The following is a 20,276-nucleotide window of genomic DNA, read 5'->3' as shown; positions in this document are numbered from 1 at the left end:
CACACTGCAGTTTGAGCCGCAACAGACTTCAGAAAACAGCGATTAGATTCTCTGACGCACCTTCCTATAAAAAAATTCTCGGCGAAGCCTCCAGAGGATTCTTCACGGTAAACACGATCACAAAATATTAATTTATCGTTTACCTTTCAAAACACTATTTTCAGCAGCATTCAGCTGCCCTATGACTCCTCCCACATGCACAAACTAACGCCCACCGGAGCTGGACAAAGCAAACACATTTCTAAAAAATTTGTCAGGAAGTGAGAGCTAATTATGGTTACTGACTTCGGTATCCGTTCAGCAGTGATACCCGGTCACCCTCTCCCTCCCCGCCCGCCCGCCACGGCCGCTCAACGGTCCCCGGCACGGCCGGCCCCGCCCCTCGGCCCTCCCGCCACGCCGCCGCGGGCGGGCGGGGCCAGGCGCGCTGCGGCGGCGCGCAGGGGCCGGGCGCAGTGCGCAGGCGCGGGCGGCGGCGTGTTTGAACGGTGGCGGGTGCGGGCAGCGGAGCGGAGCAGAGCAGAACTTTTTGGTCCTGCGCCGCGCCGCGAATGGAGTCCGTCCTGAAAGGTACCGGCCCGTCCGCACAGGAGGGGGCCGTCCTTCTCCCGAGGCAGCCCCGGGGCTGGAGCGGGCCCGTTTCTCAGCGCGACCCGGACCCGTCCCCAGCCGTTTTCTCGGCGCTCCCCGGCGGAGAGCGGCCGGGCCGGGCCGGGCTTGCCCGCTGCGGGSTGGCGGCTCGCCTCCTTCCCCGCCCGGCCTCTCCCTCCCGGGGCCGCCCGGCGCCAGGTCGGAGAGGAGCCCCGGCCTCTGGCGCGGGTTTAGCCCTCGCCCGCGCCGCGTCCGCCTCGTTTCGCCTCATGGCTCTGCGGGCGCAAGCAGGGGGCGGCCCGGAGCGCGTTTGGGAGCGGGGCTGCCCCTCCGGTCCGCTGCAGGCCCGCCGGAAAGCGGCGGCGGGAGCGCGCCCTGCCCCATCCCCCGCCACGCAGCCCGGCCCGGGCGCCCTCGGGGCGGCGGTGCTGCGCCGTGACTGCCCTCGGCACGCCCTGCCCCGGGTCCCCCCACAGCCCCTTTAGGCCTCCTTAGGTTGCCCTCTGCTTCCCTTTTCCTCACTATCATTGCCTTCTTGAGGCCTTCTAGCATAAGTAGCCCCTTTACAAGAACCTGGCTCTTCCCTTCCCAGAGCTAGTTTAAAAAAAGCAAAAAACTCCAAGCCCTTTCTCATCTTCGTTTTTGTCTACTGTACAAAAACTACAAAGTGTTTTGTCTCTCTTTGCAGCAGTGTTTTTAGTTAGCTAAAATTGACTAATTAGAATGCAAAATATACCTTTTATCCTTTGGGGATTTTTATCCTCCTTGGTTTTTTTTTTAAATCCTTTTTACCTTTTATAGTAGGTACATGCATTCCTCCAAGTTCCTTGTTAGAACTTTACTGATATTCTCCAACCTATTTTTCTAGCAGACCTATAACGGAAAAGGTTATAAAAATATTTGATATGAGAGGAAGTTACTGTGTTTTTTTTTTTCCTAAAACAAGTGCAGTATTTTTCACAATAGAGCAGCCAAAGAAAACAGAGCAACTCTGACAAAAAGCTGCCCTGGTCCAGTAGTAAAATGGACATAATTAAAAAGAGAATTGATAGTAGACTTGTTCTAAGTTCCCATGTGTATTTGAAGTCACAGTGTTGATAATCAGTTGTTTTTTTTTCCCCCTCTGATCGGGCTAAGATAAGGAAGTGCTCTGTGTTTCTTGTTTCTCTTATATGGTAAAAACGTCTAGCAATTATAACATGCTAATTAATAACATGTTAATCTTTATAAAAGTACTTTTACTGTTTCAGCATTATTCTGTTTTGTATTTTGAGAGAAGACAGACGATACTACATACGCACTTCCGATTCATTATTAACTAAGATATATAAACAGTGTTTGCCAAGGATAACACTTACACTGGCATTTTCAATTTTATTCATTAGTTCTGAGAGTTGTCTGGCCTGCAGTTTGTTTAAAGTTATTCTTGGTGCACTAACAGCCTTCCAGTTTTCTAGGAATTTTCCTAATGAGTCGCTACTCAAAGAAGAAATTGGTATGACYAGGGTAGCTATAAATCTTTTAGTCTAATGCCCATCCTAGGTAAAACTAATGAAGGGATTGCTATGAGTTTAATTTGCTCATCCCTCCCTGTCAATACATCTCTGTTGTTTTTGCAGGGGGAAAAAAACCCTCAGTCAAGCTGATTCATTCCTTGAAGAGATTCTGAATCTGGTTGTTAAAGGAAGCTGTGTAAATGTACAAAAAAGTCCTGTAAAACAACTGACTTGAAACATTGTTATATTAGGCTTGTGATCTGTACTTAGTTGTGTTATTCAATATAAATAAGGAACTAGTGAAATTTTAAGTCAGTTGGGAGTCCTTAAGTAATAATTCCATTACATTTTTCCCATTATGTTCTGGAATAACTTGTGTTAAAATTTGATTGACTCAAAGGTTAGCAGTGTTTAAATAATGGTAAGGATAAGCAGACATGTAAAGATACTGTATTGCTTGATTAGCAGGTAATGTGTTTTAAGTTATTTAACAAATATCAAATGTAATAGTTTGTTCTATTACAGCTAATTTAAATACTCTTAAAAGGAATTTTCCTTCTGCTGCTAAGGTATGATATTCAGTTTATTAAAAGCTATGATTGCTGGGGAATGCAACATGTATAAAAGCAGAATTTTGTTGGGAAGACAGTTGAACCAGTTGTATCTCAGTATACTTACATGGCTGTTTGTAACTTTTCTCTGATCCAGGTATTTCAGCGTTTGTAGATGTTTGGTCATCTAACAGAACAGAAAACTACTCAAAAACCTTTGAACAGCAACTTCTTGATATGGGAGCAAAAGTAAGGAAACTATTTATTTTGAAACAAATGGAATAGGAAGGCTCTTAATTACAAACTGTAGTTTACTTATTCTACTTGTCATGTATATTTATTTGTGGTGTGAGTTATGAAGTGCAGGAAGGAAGATAATCGCAGACCTGAGAACAGATGAAGGTGCTATAGAATTCTTACTAGTGGCAGGATGGGAAATGCATTTAAAGCATATGTGTATTTGTGTACGTATGTGTGTGTACACATACTCCTCGTATATTAGTATGCTACGTACCATGACATTTTATTCTCCCTCTCCTGCAAATGTGGTTCAGTTACAGAAAGTACCAGTAAAAACTCATCTAAGAGTCTTTGTGTATGTTTGAGTGATTTCTTGCCATATCAAACATGCTTGATTTGTAACTGCAAAAGATGTTTAACTGCCAGCTGTAAAACTTCAACCTGAGATTAAAGTCAGACTAGCATCTCCCCTTCTTGCACATTATCACTGGTTAATGGAGATTTTTACAGCCCACATTATGCTCTTAACGTTTGTGTGAACTCCCAGTGCTTTTTAAATGGGCGTGTTAGGTGTATCTCATTGTAATTTATTAAATTTTGCTTCTGTCCCTGAAGCCCCTCTTTCTGTATGATTTTAGCTGAGATGCCATGACAGAATAGAAGAACTGGTTTTATTATAAAAGCAAATGCAACTCACAATATATATCTTTTGAGTAAGAAATATTTCTTGTTATGTTCTTTTAAATTGTTCTATCAGACGTGTAGAATTCTGTTCTGATGATTTCTGGTTTCTCTCACAGAAAATAATGACTAAACAAAAGATTTCAAAATCCTTTCCCTATTTTGTGTTGATCAGAAAGTAGCTGAATGCGTTAAAAGGTACAAGCAGATGATACAATGAGCTTATTTAGCAGATGGCTATGACTGAAAAGGGGTGGTCCTCCTCCTTCATCACTTGATTCCTGGCCAGGTGCTCCCTTTGCTTTTATTGGGCTGATATTATTACATAATACATAATATTAAACTGAATTGGCTCACTTTAGCAGGAGAGAAAATTTCCCACTAGATTGTTGGTTGAGTGGTTGAGTCATCTCAAGGTAAGGTCAGTTAAGTGTCAGAGAACCTTTGGGGTTAAGGGAGGAGGCAGGAGAGGGAGACTGCTGCATGCAGCTGTACCCTTACTGTTGGTTTTGTTATGAGAGGAGAGCTTAAAGTGGTGCTTCTCCATAATTTGGAGGCAAAGCCACATCTAAGGATGCGGCCTCCTTAAGACATAGGCTGTGAGCCTGATGCTAGCCGAAGTGACTAAGAACTTATATCTGGAGTCATAACTTACTCCAAAAGAGGATCATTGGTCCTGTATAACCAGATATTTAAAATCTCATGGTTTGTGTCTTCTGTGAAGAGGTAAATCAGCTTACAACTAGAAAAATCTTTGGAAAAGTCAAATAGCTTTTTCTCAAAGCCAAACACAGATCCAGTATATTGGGAGCCAAATATAGTGGTGCAATTGAGAGTCACAACAGAAAGCTACACAGCTACTGCTCTTCGGTTGTGCTGAGAAGATGCTGCTGTAAAATATTGTCATAAGTGGGATCACAACAACTGATCAAACTGTCCTATACGTAGATGTTTAGTCCCCACAAAATGAAACTTTGGTTGTGAAGAATGGAGTAGCTAGAACTAGAAAGGCTTTCATTTGGTTGTCAATAGAGACTGATATCTAAAGACTTTTGAACAGTTGTACAATGTAATGAAAATCTGTGAGGTATGACACAAGCTGTTCTGACTTGGTTTTAGTATCTCACTTGTTAAGCGAAAAGGTTTATAGTTCATTTATAGTTCATGATGGTTCCACCCTTCCATGATGACTCCCTCAAAACTAGAAGTGATCTTTAATGATGAGATGAGGTTAACTTTTCTCTTTGGACCCGTGATAGCTTTGCTAAATAGAAGAGATGTAATGGTGATTTCTTTGGATAATGACAACTGATTTCTGTGCTGGCTGTTGCATAAAATCATGTTGGGCTACTTAAAAATGTTGAAAAAGTAGTGATATAGCTACAGTAGGGAGATGAAAAAGGTAACCTAGAGAAAAGAAGCTTGAAATCAAAAGGCTATTCTAGTCTGCCTTGTATCAGGAGTACTTGCTTCCAAAAAAAAAAGGCAGTGCATTGGCTTGACTAATGAGACTTGGTTTTGGTTGCTTCAGGTTTTGTTGCTGAGATGGGAAAGATCAAAACAGTCCTTGACATGTTTAGAGAAAGGTTTTATGTTAATGTTTTGTGCAGAAAAAGTGGACTACTCTATCTAGTTTCATTAGCATTTTCTAATTAGCAGACTGAAAGATGAGCTCTCTGTGTACTTCTGCAGGTTTCAAAAACCTTCAACAAGCACGTGACCCATGTAGTCTTCAAAGAAGGACGTTTGGCTACATGGAGAAAAGCACAGAAGACTGGCGTAAAAATAGTTTCTGTACTCTGGGTGGAGAAGTGAGTAGTATTGAATATAATGAATGTGACTTGTTGCAGACAGAATGTGTTCTAGTACTGTTTTATTTAAGAACTTAAAATACAGTACCTGTTTGGGTTTTTTTATACACTTGAAATAGTGATAAATCTATGGGTAAATGATCCCTTTGCTATGATGACATTATTCCTATTGTAAAGCATATTACTTCTGCCAAAAAGGTAGAATGTTCTCTCTTGAAAAATAAATGTGTTATTAAAGTAGTTGCATAGTTGTTAACCATTGAGCRTTCCACTCCTTTGCTCTCAGATGGCATTCATAGGCAAGGCAGTGAAGACCAGATATTTATGTTGGATAGAATTCCTCCATTTCCATATGAAAAGGCAATTTCATCATCTATGCATAGCACCTCCCCAGATTCCATCAGGGACAAAAATGAAGGAGGTAATTGAACTTAATTCCCATAGACAGAGTATCTCCTAGCAAGTAAGGAAAAGGTCCATATGTAGTATGGCTCTTAAATGTGACAGGGTCAGAATGGCACTGCTTGAAAATTCTCAACTACCATATGGGAAAAGTTAAACTAAAAAAAAATATATCAAATTTAAGCCTTGCTGCAAGCCTGTGAGAAAATTTGCTTGTAGTCCATGTTTTTTCCTCTGAGTTTACTAAGTGGTTGTGAGGCTGAGCTTGGATTTCAGATAAACTGTAACAACACTTAAAATCTTTAAAAATGTGCGTGTGTTCTACTCAAACACTCCAACGGATGAATTGCTGTAATAATGGAAAGAAAAATATAGGTTAAGTAAAAGGCCCTCTCCTATACTGGTAAAGTGCTACATGTGTGAAGAAACATCCGCTGCATAAATAGAAAGAAGAAGAAGAAAAATAAAAAAGCAACACCAGTATCTAAAGCCACAAAAGAAAATCAGGCAGTTCCGCAGAAACAAACTTTTTATTAGCGTATCAGATGTAGTAGCTAAAGCTGTACAATCCAGCTGGCTTTAATACTGAGGAAAAAAATGTGTTGTAAGTTCTCAAAACTGAATGTGAGTGATATAAAATGTTGTTTATATGAATATTTCCTTCTGTGACCTGGGGCTACCTGAGTGCATGTCAGATTAAGGGTCAGTGCAGCAGTGAATCTTTGGTTATAAAATTAAATATGCTTCTCAGATGGCTAATTGTGGAATTTAGAACCTTAGTCAGAGGAACTGTATTCTAGGACTTGGATATATTATAGTTTAATAAAAAAAAAAAAATCAGATGAGTAGCATCTGCAACTGAAGAATGAGAGCGACTGCAAAGGAGCCTCCAAGATGTACTGTCATAATGGGGATACGATTTCTCTACAATACTCAACTTTAAAAAGGAGTCTACATAAAACTGAGAAAGTTTGTTTAAAAAGAAACCAAGACAGTGAAGGGGATAAAATCCTTGCTGGTATCATGGAGACTATTTAAAGCTCAAGTCCTATGCARTTGCTCTATCAAAACAGATTTTAGAAAGATGTGAAAGAAATTGGCATGGTAGAATAGTTTAAGTAAAATAAAAGAACAGATAATACAATTGAAGGAAAAATCAGTGCAGCTTCTGTTTAGGGAAGTTGTGACCTGTGGCTATGCTAGACACCTTTGAAGGAATCCATAAGGAACTGGACAAAGAAAATAAGATATAATCTATTTGGACCTATAAAAGGCAGTCAGCATGCCTCTGAAGGACTCTTTAATAAGCCATGTGGTGAAAGAATGTCCACGAATGGGTAAGTAACTCTAAAAAAGTTAAGATGCAGGAATAAATCATTGGTTTTGCTAACAGAGGAAGCTTATTAGTGGAGTCTTGCAGGGATATGTGCTGAGACTTGTGTGGTCCAACATATTATTAAATTACATGGAGAGGATGAATAGTGAGTTGGAAACATTTGCTGATGATATATTCTTGTCCTTATTTTAAAAACTTCATATTGTGAAGAATTGATAGGACTCTTCTCTTTGGTTGATCTCTGAAACCACTAAACAAGGAAGTAAGGAAGTAAGTCATAAATAATTACTCCAGCATCTCCTGACATTTCTGCTTTGTGCCAAATATTCTCCCACTTAACAGCTAATGTGTCCTCTACTTTGAAACTGTTATGTGTACACTAGTATTATTTTTCTCGGAGCACTGTTTGTGCCTCTAAGAGGAACATACCCTACGGTTTGAGAAATACTATAATACTCTTGTCCATAAAAAACAGTGCAAGCTATTAGAATGCAAAATTTTGTGCAGTATTCTTTATTGCGTGATGTCTTGTTGGATGCTTAGTAGATTTTGAGTGCTCTCTCTCTGGTGATGTTCCTGAAACTTGTATTAGAAGCTTCTACCTTGTAGGGCAAGCCTCTCTTTATTTGCATCTAAAGTGAATGCAGTTCTACAGTTTAACAAGAAGTAATTTTATTGAGAAGGAAAGAAAACTTTTTGAAAGCTTATAAAAATGACAATTGAAAGTCCAATAAGACTCATAACTGCAGAGAGTAGAGTTAATGTATTAAAACATCTTTCAGATTTTTTCATTTTTTTTCTAAGAATGGTAGATATGTCTGTCTTTAAGAATAGTGCACAAGAATCATGGACTTGCTGTAAGATTCATTCAGATCAATTGCAAATTTAATTCAAAATGGGTGACACTTTCTGAATCAATGAGACATTTGAGTTGAAGCACTAAAAAAATTTTTCAATGAGCAATTTAAAAGAAAATACATAAAATAGAATTTGCTACATAAAATAGAATTGCTGAAATCTTTGTGTCCAAATTAAGTCCGAGAGGACTTAATGCTTACAAGTCAAATATACAGTTGGGAARCTCTACTTGTGTTTCCTTAATAAGGTAACTTGCTCCTGTCACAAGTATGATGTGCTAAATCATTTACACTCAGATTTGTTTGCAAAGCAAAAAATTCTTCTAAGTTCTTTAATACATAAATTTCTTCTGTTTAGCTTCTATGAGTATTAATTTAAACTTTAATGTAGCCTGCACCTCTGTAATGATTATTATTTAGAGGTTAATAATAGCCACTGAAGTCCAGGATGTTGAATAGCATCTCTATTTGATGCTCCAGGGAACTCTAAACTTGGTTAGTTGACAATTATATGTAGTTGTTTGGCTTTTTTTTTTTTACTCAAAACTGAGTAACTCTGAACATTAGATTGTAGTTCTAAAAATATGAACTTTAAAGCAGTTAGATCACTAGGTGTCACTAGAATCACAGTTTTATATGATTTCTGGAGAAATTCTAGTGTAGTCCATAAGGTTCCATACTCTTTCTCATAATCGGTTTTGTTACTGAAAAAACTGTTCAGGAATGAAATTATATTTGGCTATTTTGATCAAAAAACTTATTTTTTAAAATTTTTGTAAGGGGTTCTGCATTAATAACCAAATTCTTGTTTCAGCATTATCCACAGCGTTCACAACTATGGTTGATTGTATCATACCCCAAGATAACATTTGTTCCAGTGTTCTTAAGTCAGTCTGTGAATACAAAGAGACAGGAAAATCTAGGAGTAAGGTATAAATTTGGTTGAAAAATAAGTCTGCATAAATATAGATTGCCCCTGGACTGGGGGGAGGCTGGAAATCAGAGAACTGGTAATAATGGATAAATTGTAAAAGCCAGGATCAGGTGAGGCCTCCCTCTTCACTTGTGTGAATAGAAGCATTTCCTTTTTCTTTCTATTTTCATGATATTCTGTAGATTGTAGTTGGGAGATTACTGTCATCGAAGTGTGCAAGTTAAGGTTAAGTATCTCTCTAGCCAGACTAGCGCTACAGTACCCAAAAAATTCAGGGCAAGGTTTGAGGTTCATGTGAATCTGGTCAGAAGAACTGAATAAAGGGAATTTTGAATGCACAGGGAATAACCCAGAGCACTGATGCAGCGGTTTTAGAGGACATCATTAGGACAAATAAATTTGTACAATGTCCTGTATTAAGCAGGTATGATATAGTTATGTTTTTTTAACATTGTAGTAGTAATGCTAAAGACAAACTTAGGAACAGTTGGTGCTTCACATGTAGACCTCGGACAAGTTTTTTGCAATAAAGGTTCTCATCCTAAAAAAGGATATTGATTGTTCTAATTTATTATACAGATGTCGAGAAACTGGAGTACGTGTTGATGAATCTTTATTTCCTGCAGTATATGCTAATGAAGGATTACCCTTGATTAAAAAAGTGAGTATGTAATTTAAAAAAGTGAGTATGTAATTTAAAAAAAAWAATAATAATAGGCCCAGTTTAAGTGGACTTTAAATTTTGAGCTTGACTTCCTGACCTCAGGCATTTGAATTGTTTTGTTTCCAAACATACTGTAAATTGTATCTATCCATTTGAGCAGGTTTTTAAATATAGCTTATAGCTGTGATGATTTGACATCTTATCTGACAAAAGGGTAATAAAAGTGGAGATTTTCTATTCGTGAATAGAGATATGGAAATAAAGGTTTAAATGAAAATTTAATGACAATTGGCCATTAAAAAAAAAGCCAGAATGACTTCAGTGTGAGTGGTGTTCCATTGACTTGCAGGAAATCTTAAAATCCTGGTGTTCAAAAAGAAAAAAAAATCTTTTTAAAGCTTTAGCTTTGTTGCAAGCAAAAAAAAGTTAGACTGGTGGCATAGTCTAGATATTTCTGAAATCTAACCTAAGTGCTCTCAGGGCCTTTTCTACTTATTTTGTATTAAAATTCATTTTGGAAAACGTTAACTTCTGCAGTTGTCTGTGACTCTCAAGGAGATAATTATAAATAGTGTAGAACAATAAACTGATAATACTGTGATAAAGAGATAGGTGCATAAGTACTTCTGGAAGTCTTATAGTATATACTTAATAGTTTTATATGTCTTGTAGCACAAATGTATGCAGCCAAAAGACTTTGTTGAAAAAACTCCAGAAAATGATAGAAAGCTGCAGAGAAGACTGGACCAGATGGCTAAAGAATTAGCTATACAAAAAATGGCAGGTAATGCTGGTAAGAACTACTTTAGAGTGAGATTCAAATATCTTGAAATTATTTCTTTAGAGCATTTAGAGTAGATTTCCATATGGCTTTTATGCATCTCACTGTAAAAAAGTTTAATTACTTCTTATAGAGTTGTTTGCAGGTTTGTGGTGTTATCAAGGCACATCTAGTGATGTTAGTATGTAGAACCTAAGTTTGATTTTTCAGAAAAGACTTTTGAAAAAGTTAATATATACATGCTATAGCAGCTTCAGATTAATGTACAAATGCATTTTCTTTGTGTAGAAACTGATATACCAGTTTTGTTATTTGAAGATGATGGTTCGCTTGTATATAGCCCTGTTAATAAGATAAAAGATCAATGTAGTGCAATGGAAAGAAGAATAAAGGAGATGAAGGAAAAGAGGGAAAATCTGTCTCTTACTGGTAAGAAGTTAAATTTTATTTATTCATAAACAGGTGCAAATGGCTTACCATCTTTATTGCTGAATTTTGGCACTTTTGTCTTGCTCCATCCTTTAGGCTTTTTTTTTTCCATACATTACTTATCTTGAAACCTTTGCTTACCTTGACTTGAAATGAAAATATTTAATTACAAAGGCATACATACTTAAACTAGACATGACTTGCTATCCTAACTACCTTAGAAGGATGTGATCTTGAGCTGGTACCATCAAAGTCAGTTAGGGTTTGTCATTACATGGATAAGCATTTCTAAAGGCATTAGTCCAGTAGTGCCCATAACTCACTAAAACGAAGGCTTGCCAGTTGGAGCTTTGAATCTTTGACCTAGCTAGYGCTAAGGTAGGCAGTTGTTATTTTGACTGTGCTGCTGGTCTAAATGATATGCACAGAATAGGTAGTACTTGTTTCCTCCTGCAGTTCAGTGTTAGAACTATGTTTCTGCCCATTTGAAGAATTATATATTTTACAGCTGCTGCTTTGTTATGATTTGACTTCAGTGCCTCTTATGTATGATGACTGGACCCAAAAGCTGAGTATCATTTGTATTTGAACTGAGCTGAGCATCAGTGAGCTTTCGAAGCTGAGCCCTTCTGTGTATTCCGTGCCCCTGACCACCTTATCAGTTTGGCTGCACATTCTCCTTTCCAGTAGATGTGAATGTTTTAACTCTTAATTTCCTTCTATTGAAATGGTAGGAGAAATTGTGGAACACCTTTTTTGCAAAAAGGAATTCTTGAACAGTCATAGGACTGTTCAAGAGTACTAATGTATAAATTGGACTTTCTAAACTTGTGAATTGTTACAACTGTACAGCAAGATCCTTAATCTTATTTCCTGTTAAGTTTTAATATTAACACTTTAATTGACAAAGATTTTGATTTTTTGTCTACAGTGACTTTGCAAAATTAAAATTACAAAGTTTAGGACTTAAGACCCTGATTCTTTAAAGTACTTCAATATGATGTGCAGTGTCCCCTTGAACTAATGGGAAGGCTTAAATATTTAATTGATCAGGTATAAACTATTAAAAGCACTGAGATTTAAAATTACATGTTTCTAAGTTTTGCTTTATTGCTGAAGCAGTATTCACTTCAACAAATAATCAGATTTTTCAGTACTTAAAGTTAAGAGTGCTTCCATACTCCCAGGCCAACAGTTTAAAAAGGAGTCCAAAACTGATGAGCCATATGTCTAGGTACTGAAGAATGGGATTTAAAAATAAACTCAGTTGAGCAAATCTAGATGACTTCAAAATACAGATCCTAGTGAATTATATCTAGATTTCAGCTTTCAACTCATTTGGACAGATATTTATTCTGTGTTAGCATTTGTGTTACCTTTCAGTAAAAGTATGAATGAGGTCTAAATTTTGTTGTTTAGTATTTAAAAAAATAAGTATTTAAATGTACATCATATTTTATAGTAATATTTGAAGCTTCAAAAAGTCTATACCAGATACACTTTGAGGTTTATCACTTCAAAAATTCTTATGGAAAGAATGTGAAGAACTAGTGGCATATGGATGAGAAATTAAACTTAATTTATTTTAGCATGGCTTGTATTTTATGTTTTGTTTTGAAGTGTTAAGGTAATACCTTCAAAATCTTTGAAAAGCATTTCTCCTATATCAAGGCATTACTGCTAATTGCAGAATTTGAGTTTATTTAGTAAAAAAAAAAAAAAAAAAAAAAACCTCAGATGGCTTAGAAATGTCCTTATATTTCATCAATTGTATTTTGGTTTCAGAAAAAAATGGTGCTGAGTTTTCTAGAAATCAGATAAAAATTTTAGACTATCTAATGGCTTTTTTATTGGTGATATTAATTTTAAATACTGCCTAAGCAGTCTGATAAGTATTTGTATGTTTATAGTTAGTCATCAAAGCAATCACTTATCTCTTATCATTGAGCTGTTTGAAATATGATTAGATGCTATGAAAATCTGTTTGTTTGCAGATAGGGCTAACTGATCTATTATTAATCAATTTCTAGCTTCACAGATATCTCAGATACCTCCATGTAATTCACCAAAAGACTGCCACCTGTCAACCTGCATTTTAACTGATTCAGCAGATGTGTTGCCAGGTAATTAACACAACTTCTGTATATTTACTTTAGAATGTGCAGTGATATAATTGTGTACTGAAATAGGAACTTTGTGTTTGCTGTATTGTTTATATTTAAAGTTGAATTATTTTAGGTTTCTTAACTGATAAAGTATGTAGAACTAAGAATTCAGGGAAAATGGAGCATGAAAAATCACTTAGGATAAATTCCCTGCCTTACTGCTGGATTGATTGTGTCATCTTCCCTTCTTTTCTCATCCAATTCCCCATTAGCTTGTTATCCTAGCGTTCTATCAGTTTTTCTGTTCTTGCAGTGATCTTGTATAAAACACAATGTGTATGTTTAACAGTGTGATTTAGGAAGCAAAAAAGAGAATTGAAGACAACTGTTCAACACATGTTAATGCAGATATGAAACATTTTAATGATGAAGACAATGTAAAAATCTGAATTTAGAAGAAAAGCAAATGTGCTATCCAGCTAAAATATTCAGGGAGTGAAGACAAAAGTGCAAATGACGAGAATAAAAATAAATCAGCTTTTGAATTTTTTATGGTTGCAGATGAATTAAATAGTTCATGTTATCAAGGTTCTTACTCTGATGCTCAGGAAGCTAGGCATTTGTTCATGTGTTTTGGCATAGTAGTAGGACCTAAGGGGGATGGTTACTCTGAAGGTGGTTGATCTACATCAGCGTGCATCTTTATTCATTTTATTTTTGCTGTTGCATACTTCAGATCTCTTTGCTCATGTGACCGACATGAGACATGAACAGCAGTCGGATGCTAATGATTGACTGCAGCTTTTAGAATTAATTATGAGGGGCCCTTGGGTGGCCTGACTAGTTTTCTGTTCTACCATGAGAGTAAGCTACAGCTTAAACTTTTTTCAAATGTTGTATTTTATTGACGACATACAGAAATTCTGCCACTGTGCCCTAAATGAGAATAGGGGCAAAAATTATACAAAGCAGGGTTCTGTAGCCGTTGTTGAGACTGGTTGTTATTTCTTAATGCAGTGTTGTGGAGAAGTAATAGTTCAATTCTGAAAGTAGCACAGCTATGCCAACAAACTCTTTATCTTGGTGAATAAATCATGTGCTGAGAAGGTTGGACATTATTATTTGAGAGCTTCATCTTGAGTTTGTTCCCCAGCATTTTGACTGCACAATGTAATCTTACATCAAGAAAAGACCTGCACATCCCTTTAAGAGATCCAGCATAGCTTCTATTTCTGAGGTGTTATGATGGTGACCCTTTTGTTTGCACTTATGAGACATAGGAGAGTATATTAGTTAATAAAGATTAAAAGATTTGAAGAATCCAGTTTAATTAGAGGACATCAATTAAGATGTTTTCAGTTGTCATTTTGGGTGTCTGATCATGTCATGTGAAACCTCTCCRTGTCTTTCATTATTCTGAATTTAGCTAGGCTACACTGTATGTTTAAAAGTATTTATGTTTAGTAAGCAATTAACATCAAGACTTCCTCTAAAACCTACAGGAGCAATTACAGAAGGAGTAAGGAGCTGAAGCTTTGCACCCAACAGTGCATATTAATATAAATATTTGTTGCAGTAAATATTAGAGTGCAGGACCTTAGAGTACAGGAGAGCTAGATTTTTAAATGCATATTCTAAATAATTAAAGGTTCTAGCCTGTTCCAGAGGAAATTTTTGCAAAGAGTTGTGAATAGATCCTATGTTACCCCCATTTCATTGCAAAGTTGCTTCATGAAAATAGCTATAAGAAACAATACATTTTTCCATATTCTAGTTGTTTTTAATATACTATTTTGATGTATGTGGTACAGTAATACCACATTGTATTTAACTTCATCTTAACTCTAGGGAGAATACAAGGTGGTGGTGGTAATGCTGTGGTAGCAAAAATGCTTATTTAATTTCCAGTATTATTATAGCTAGCTTTATCAATGTAAATGTGCTTTGTGTGCTATTTTCTCCACATAGTTAAGAATGAGAGTTCTTCTACTGCTTTGTTTTAAAGAAGCAGAGCAGAATTTGGGGATACTTATTACCACATAAGAAGATATGCTAGCTAGTGCTATTCTCACTCCTTGCCAACATAGAACTTGCTTTGTTTCTAATCCATTTTCTGTTTAATTGTTGTTACTAACTTAGCCACAATTCAGACATATATGGCTAAATACTTGTTTACTTCTTTCAATAACTTCATATTTGTTTTACTAAGAAATTTTGAACTGTTTCTGCTGTGTTAAATGTTTATATTGTTGCTCTTCGTATTTTGCAGAAAAACAGATGGAAGACTGCTTAAACTCAAGTTTTGATGATCTTTGGGGAACTGATAAATTCAAAAGGCGGAAAACAGAGGTAGCTGAACACATCTGTGATACTCAGAGTGATGTACGTATTTCCATGAGTGCGTCACTGAATTCTCCATCATGTAGCTATGACCAGAAGAGTTTAACCCCAAAGCGATCTAGCAGGAGATGCTTAGGTAAAAAACAGATTTTGCAACACACGTTGGATGGTAAACTGTCTTCAGAAAAGAAAGATTTTAAAAAGTTTCCAAACAAAAATCGGATTGGTGAAAATACCATAACTCCTTCAGTCACAAACAAAAGTTCACTTCCCCAGATCAAGGGGTTGGGTCATGTTACTCCTTCTGAAAAAATAGTCCAGTTAAATACTACTCCTCCTCTGATTGGCAGTCACTCTAATTCACCAGTGAGCAGTGAAGACTTAAATACATGTTCATTTGGTAGAAGTTTTCCTGTTGATATAAGTGATTGTATGCTTGAAGACGAAAGGAAGAAGAAACCAAAAGTACGATCTAGTTTGAAACCAGCTACCTCAGAACTGGATGCGTCAGGGTCTAAAAAAGAGTTCCTGCAAGCAGTTACTACATATAACAAGCCTTTGTGCACTGAGGAGGTGTCTTATGAAGATTACTTTTCATCATCTAATTTGAATGCAAATGAAGTACAGATATGGGTACCAAAGAAATCACAGAATCCTCCTGAAGTTTGTCGCAATGACTTTTTTAGAAAAATAGAGTCACTTGATGAGAGTTTCAATAAGCCTCATGCTACTTCTGAGAGAAGTAGGGAAAAATCTATTCCAGCAAATGATGTTTCATTAGAGAACAACTTCAAACCAACTGAACCTTCGGAAAGCATACTATTAAATTGTATGTCAGATGGTGAAAACGCTGAGAATACAGAAGCTCTAGATTCTGACATCGTGACTAGACATGCTCACGACAAATCCTACAGAACCAAAATGAATTACTGTACTCGCACTACTGGTAAGTTGCTGCATAGCACTGGAAAGTGAAAAGATATTATCATGCTTCATTAGAAATATTTGTGCAACTAAATTGCAAAATAAATTTTCATTTCCAAGGGAAAATGTATTTCAGAATTACATCAAAAGAAGAAAATGCTGCAGTGGTGACTTTTTTTCTGAATGAAATAAGTGAGTGCATGGGAGCCAAAAGAACACCTATTTATTTTCCCATACATTACAAATATAAAGAAGGCACCGAGAAATAAGGGAACTGTGCTCACAAAATGCAACAAAAGTATATGAGCCTTCTTTTTCCCCTAATACCTGGGATTCTGTAAACTGCTATTCTTCTAGAGTATTCTTAAAAACCACAGTCCTCCTGTTTTAAATGCTATGGTACTCTTGTAAATTGGTTATAAGTAATTTTTAATCATAGGGTCCCTTGCTTAGATTATTTTTATTTCACAAATTAAAATGGCTACTTCAAATTATTTGCAGTTAAAGGCTTAAAAACTCTAGGAAAACCTAATTTTGAAGTTAGCAATTTCTAACTTGTGTTATAATGAAGACTGAGTTAGAAATTAGAGAGCACATGCAAGAGTTGCAAAACAAACACCTTTTTCAACCAAAATTTTTTATATGGAACTGATCCTAGTTTTTAATAATTTAAAGAATATTTTCTATATTTAAGCATTTTCAGGTTGGCTTAGCCTCAGTTATTTCAATATAGTTGTAGATTAGAATATTGCGTCTCAGGAACTTCACTGAAAAATGCTCCTAACTTGCATTGTGGTAATTACTTCCAGGTGTTGGTATTTTGATGTCTGTCTGTCAGCCTTTACATAGGGTTAATTATTTGTAATTATGATTGTATATTTTAGCCAGATTTTTCCCAGAAARTTCTGGAACAGTGCATTAATAAATTATGGTAAATTTAATACTAATTTAAAGGGCTGGACAGACTTGGTATCAGACTTATGAAATCATCTGGTAGAAAAACTAAAAGGTGGCTGTACAAGTATCTGTGGGATTTAAGTTGCTGAACTATGAGCTGTTGTGTCGAGTTCACTATGTCTGTATTAATACCTGGGGCACATCATTATAGCATAGTTTTGAAAAAATTGTTGATGCAAGTGTATGCTCATACAAGTGTACATGTACATCCGCATGTGTATGAACTCACTGTACATGTTTTATACCATGTGGCCATGTACTAGAAGATGATCTTTAAATGTATTTTTTAATGTCAAAAACCAGTCAATTTTTCCTTAATCACAAAAGCAAATGAGGAGACTCAATTCTAACATAAATTTTAGTGATTCAGTATGAACAATGTTTCAACATGCTACACTTTTATTTTCTCACTGGTCAACATGCTTAAACTAATAGATTTTGGAGGAGAAGAAAATGCAGTATCCAACAAACAAGAGTTTATCAGATATTTATACTGTTTCTCCCTTTTGGTTAGTTAGGAACTTTGTAAATCTCAAGTTGTCCCTCTAGTGATTTTAATAATATCATTTATCAGTGATGGCCATTTTCCTTAAAGGAAAATATGATTTCATCAGCTTTGTGCATGTGCTGGGTAGTCAAGTAGAACCTTGAGCGTGACAGCTCAAGTCAGCTGTCTTGAAAATGGGAGAGAGTGATAACAAAGTGAGTTGTATTTTACGTAATAATACAAGTTCTGTGGGAAAAATGAAAATCTTGTTTTAAACTTCTAGTTACTGTGATGTTGTAATGTTGAATCATGTGTTTTATTAAATATTGACTTAATATATTTTCTTATTTTTATTTTGCTTGAATGTAAGTTATTGTTCATGTTAATGAGTAAATAAATAGTAATTGTGTTGACCTTTTTCCGTATGTTCTAGGTGATTGAAGAGTGGTAAATACAGTATATTATTTTTAAAAACTAAAGGGGTCTCTTCACTCATCACATGTATGGATAGGAATATTCAGATATCCATATAAGATTTAATTATATATCTGTATATATTTTAAATATCAAACACTTTTCTTGCCCATTTTCTCCTTGTGTTTTTAGGTCAGTGGTTGTCTTACCCAATGTCTTTAATGAAAAGCAGTAAGATTTTGATAAGCATTCTGTGTATAGACTAACTGCAACCTTTGATTTTAACATAGAAGTGTAATATGTAGGCTAACCAGGGACTAACTTTTCAAGTCCTAATGCTTATGTTGTAGCAAACTTCAGAAGTTCCTTTTTAGGGCACTCTCATGGCCATCCATTTCTTCTGCTGAACAGCACAAGCATAAATCTGACTAATTTTTATTTTGTTCAAGTTATAAATTACGTAGAGATCTGTCACAGATGGAAGAGTTGAAATTAATTAGGAGTTATAAGAATATATTAAAAAAAAMMCAAACTTTCCCACTCAGATTCCCATTTTCACCAGAAATAACCATGAGGAAGATGAAATGAGTTTTCTATCCTTCTGATTAAAGCAGTCACATTTGATATATTTCAGTGCTGTGCAATCAATAACTGTTGTGTAACTGGTTTTTGCATGTCAGCACCAAGATTTTCAGCAATTACAGGGTCAGAAATGGGTAGGTTTTCTCTGTCGTGAATATAAGTTTATGGAAATGCAATAATGTTACTTTCTGTGAAAGTTAAAAATCTATGTTAGAAGGGATGTCTAAAAATTTCCATGTCATTCAAGCTGTGAATTGCATTGCTTCAAAGTCCAGTTCATATGCTTATAATTTCTTTTGGTAGGGCTGATTGTAAGATAAGTTGGCGCTTGAACTACATGGTTTAGAATGCTAACACTTGCTTACTTGCTTCTAAGATTTTATCATCTAACAATCACTTAGAAACTTGAACCTGGACTTACTATTATTTCTAGTCTCAACAATAAAGTTAACCCAGTTGAGTGAATTTTAGATATTTATGGTGAATGTTGAAAGCAAGTATTATCTTGTTTGGCAAGAGATGCAAACTAAGATCCATTACAGTCTACTGGACTTAGTTCAAGGTTAAAATGAGGAATCTAGAATATCTTTATTTGTTGCAAAGTTGAACAAGTTGAATTTATTTAGATGAATGAATTTTACCTGAGATTCTAGGTCCAGAATTTCAAGATGAGTGCTTAATGCTGCTAAAATACGATCTATTTCTTTAAAAACACACATTTGAATCTGCTTAGATTTGATCTGCTTTTATTAACTTTTTTCCAGTTTTGAAAGAAAAGCCCTCAAATGTATTGGATGATGTCTTTTACTGACATTACTTTATTAGTGTCCTTTATTAAGCAAGTAAGGGATGATGAAGACAGTTATTTCTTGTTTGATTTCTTTCATTTGTCTTCGCAAAAAGATTAATTGTAGCTAATTATTAAAACAAAAAAGGATAAGCATTTCAGAATAGAGAAATAGGTTGAGGATTATTTCAATGTTAGAATTACAAAGGCTGATGACGCTTGTCCTATAGCAGATTACAAAGTAGATAAAATTGTTTCTGAACCATTAAGAGGGTCTCTTTGAGAACCCTGTGGACACAAGCTTTTGGAGAGCTTGAAAGTGTGTTCTGATTAGCCATTACTTAATATCTGCCCACCCTGAAATAATGACACAAGTTATTAAATATTCTGTAAATGCATACTTACAGGATTAAGAATGATGAGAAAGACTGACTTTGTTCACAGTTAGGGTAAGCAACTCTGGATAAGTACAAAATAGTAGATGTGATATAGTTTACTTTCAGCGAGACTGTTTGTTACAATATTCTCAGAGTAGAATGCTATACTCTAGATAAAATTCTTATTATATGAACACGATTGACTTGATTGACCAAAAACTAGCTCAAGGTAGCTAATCCTTACTTTGCTGTCAGCTGGAAGAAAATATCAAATGGAATTTCAAAGATATTCTTCTGGATCAAAACTTCTCATTGATAAGTGATCATGAATGATGAGAAATTTAAATTGCAAATTAGAGCCACTCAGAGGGTTTCTAATACTTCAGAGGACTATCAGATTTGAGGAAATTTTGATAGTTGTCATTGCGCAATGTTTCAGAAGAGAATTTAGGGGACCTAATGGCCTGCTTTGATGCAAGTTAGCCGAGTGTTTGGACAAAATTTAGGGATAGCTAACAGTGGATGAATTG

General features: G+C 35.9%; 1 protein-coding gene across 10 annotated transcripts in view; it reads left to right on the top strand.

Annotated features, from left to right (window-relative positions):
- The first annotated feature begins 477 nt into the window (after positions 1–477).
- MCPH1 (microcephalin 1) overlaps positions 478–20,276 on the top strand; it is a 135,906-nt gene continuing 116,107 nt past the window's right edge. For 6 of the 10 annotated variants that reach the window (XR_003257289.1, XM_026088910.1, XM_026088917.1 and 3 more), the window contains exons 1-8: positions 478–570; positions 2,796–2,887; positions 5,252–5,370; positions 9,479–9,560; positions 10,236–10,356; positions 10,633–10,773; positions 12,804–12,896; positions 15,148–16,164. Coding sequence is in view for 9 of the 10 variants with exons in the window: in XM_026088910.1 (XP_025944695.1) it covers positions 552–570; positions 2,796–2,887; positions 5,252–5,370; positions 9,479–9,560; positions 10,236–10,356; positions 10,633–10,773; positions 12,804–12,896; positions 15,148–16,164 (1,684 nt within the window). In the remaining variant the exon portion in view is untranslated. Of the gene's footprint in view, positions 571–2,795; positions 2,888–5,251; positions 5,371–6,988; positions 7,110–9,478; positions 9,561–10,235; positions 10,357–10,632; positions 10,774–12,803; positions 12,897–15,147; positions 16,165–20,276 lie in introns of those variants that run through there. The other 4 variants (XM_026088911.1, XM_026088913.1, XM_026088912.1 and 1 more) reach the window with 4 other exon arrangements.

The sequence above is a fragment of the Apteryx rowi genome, unplaced genomic scaffold, assembly GCF_003343035.1.
Source record: "Apteryx rowi isolate R43461 unplaced genomic scaffold, aptRow1 scaffold_796, whole genome shotgun sequence".
In the NCBI taxonomy this organism is placed as follows: Eukaryota; Metazoa; Chordata; class Aves; order Apterygiformes; family Apterygidae; genus Apteryx; species Apteryx rowi.
This window is presented reverse-complemented; position numbering and strand designations above follow the sequence as displayed.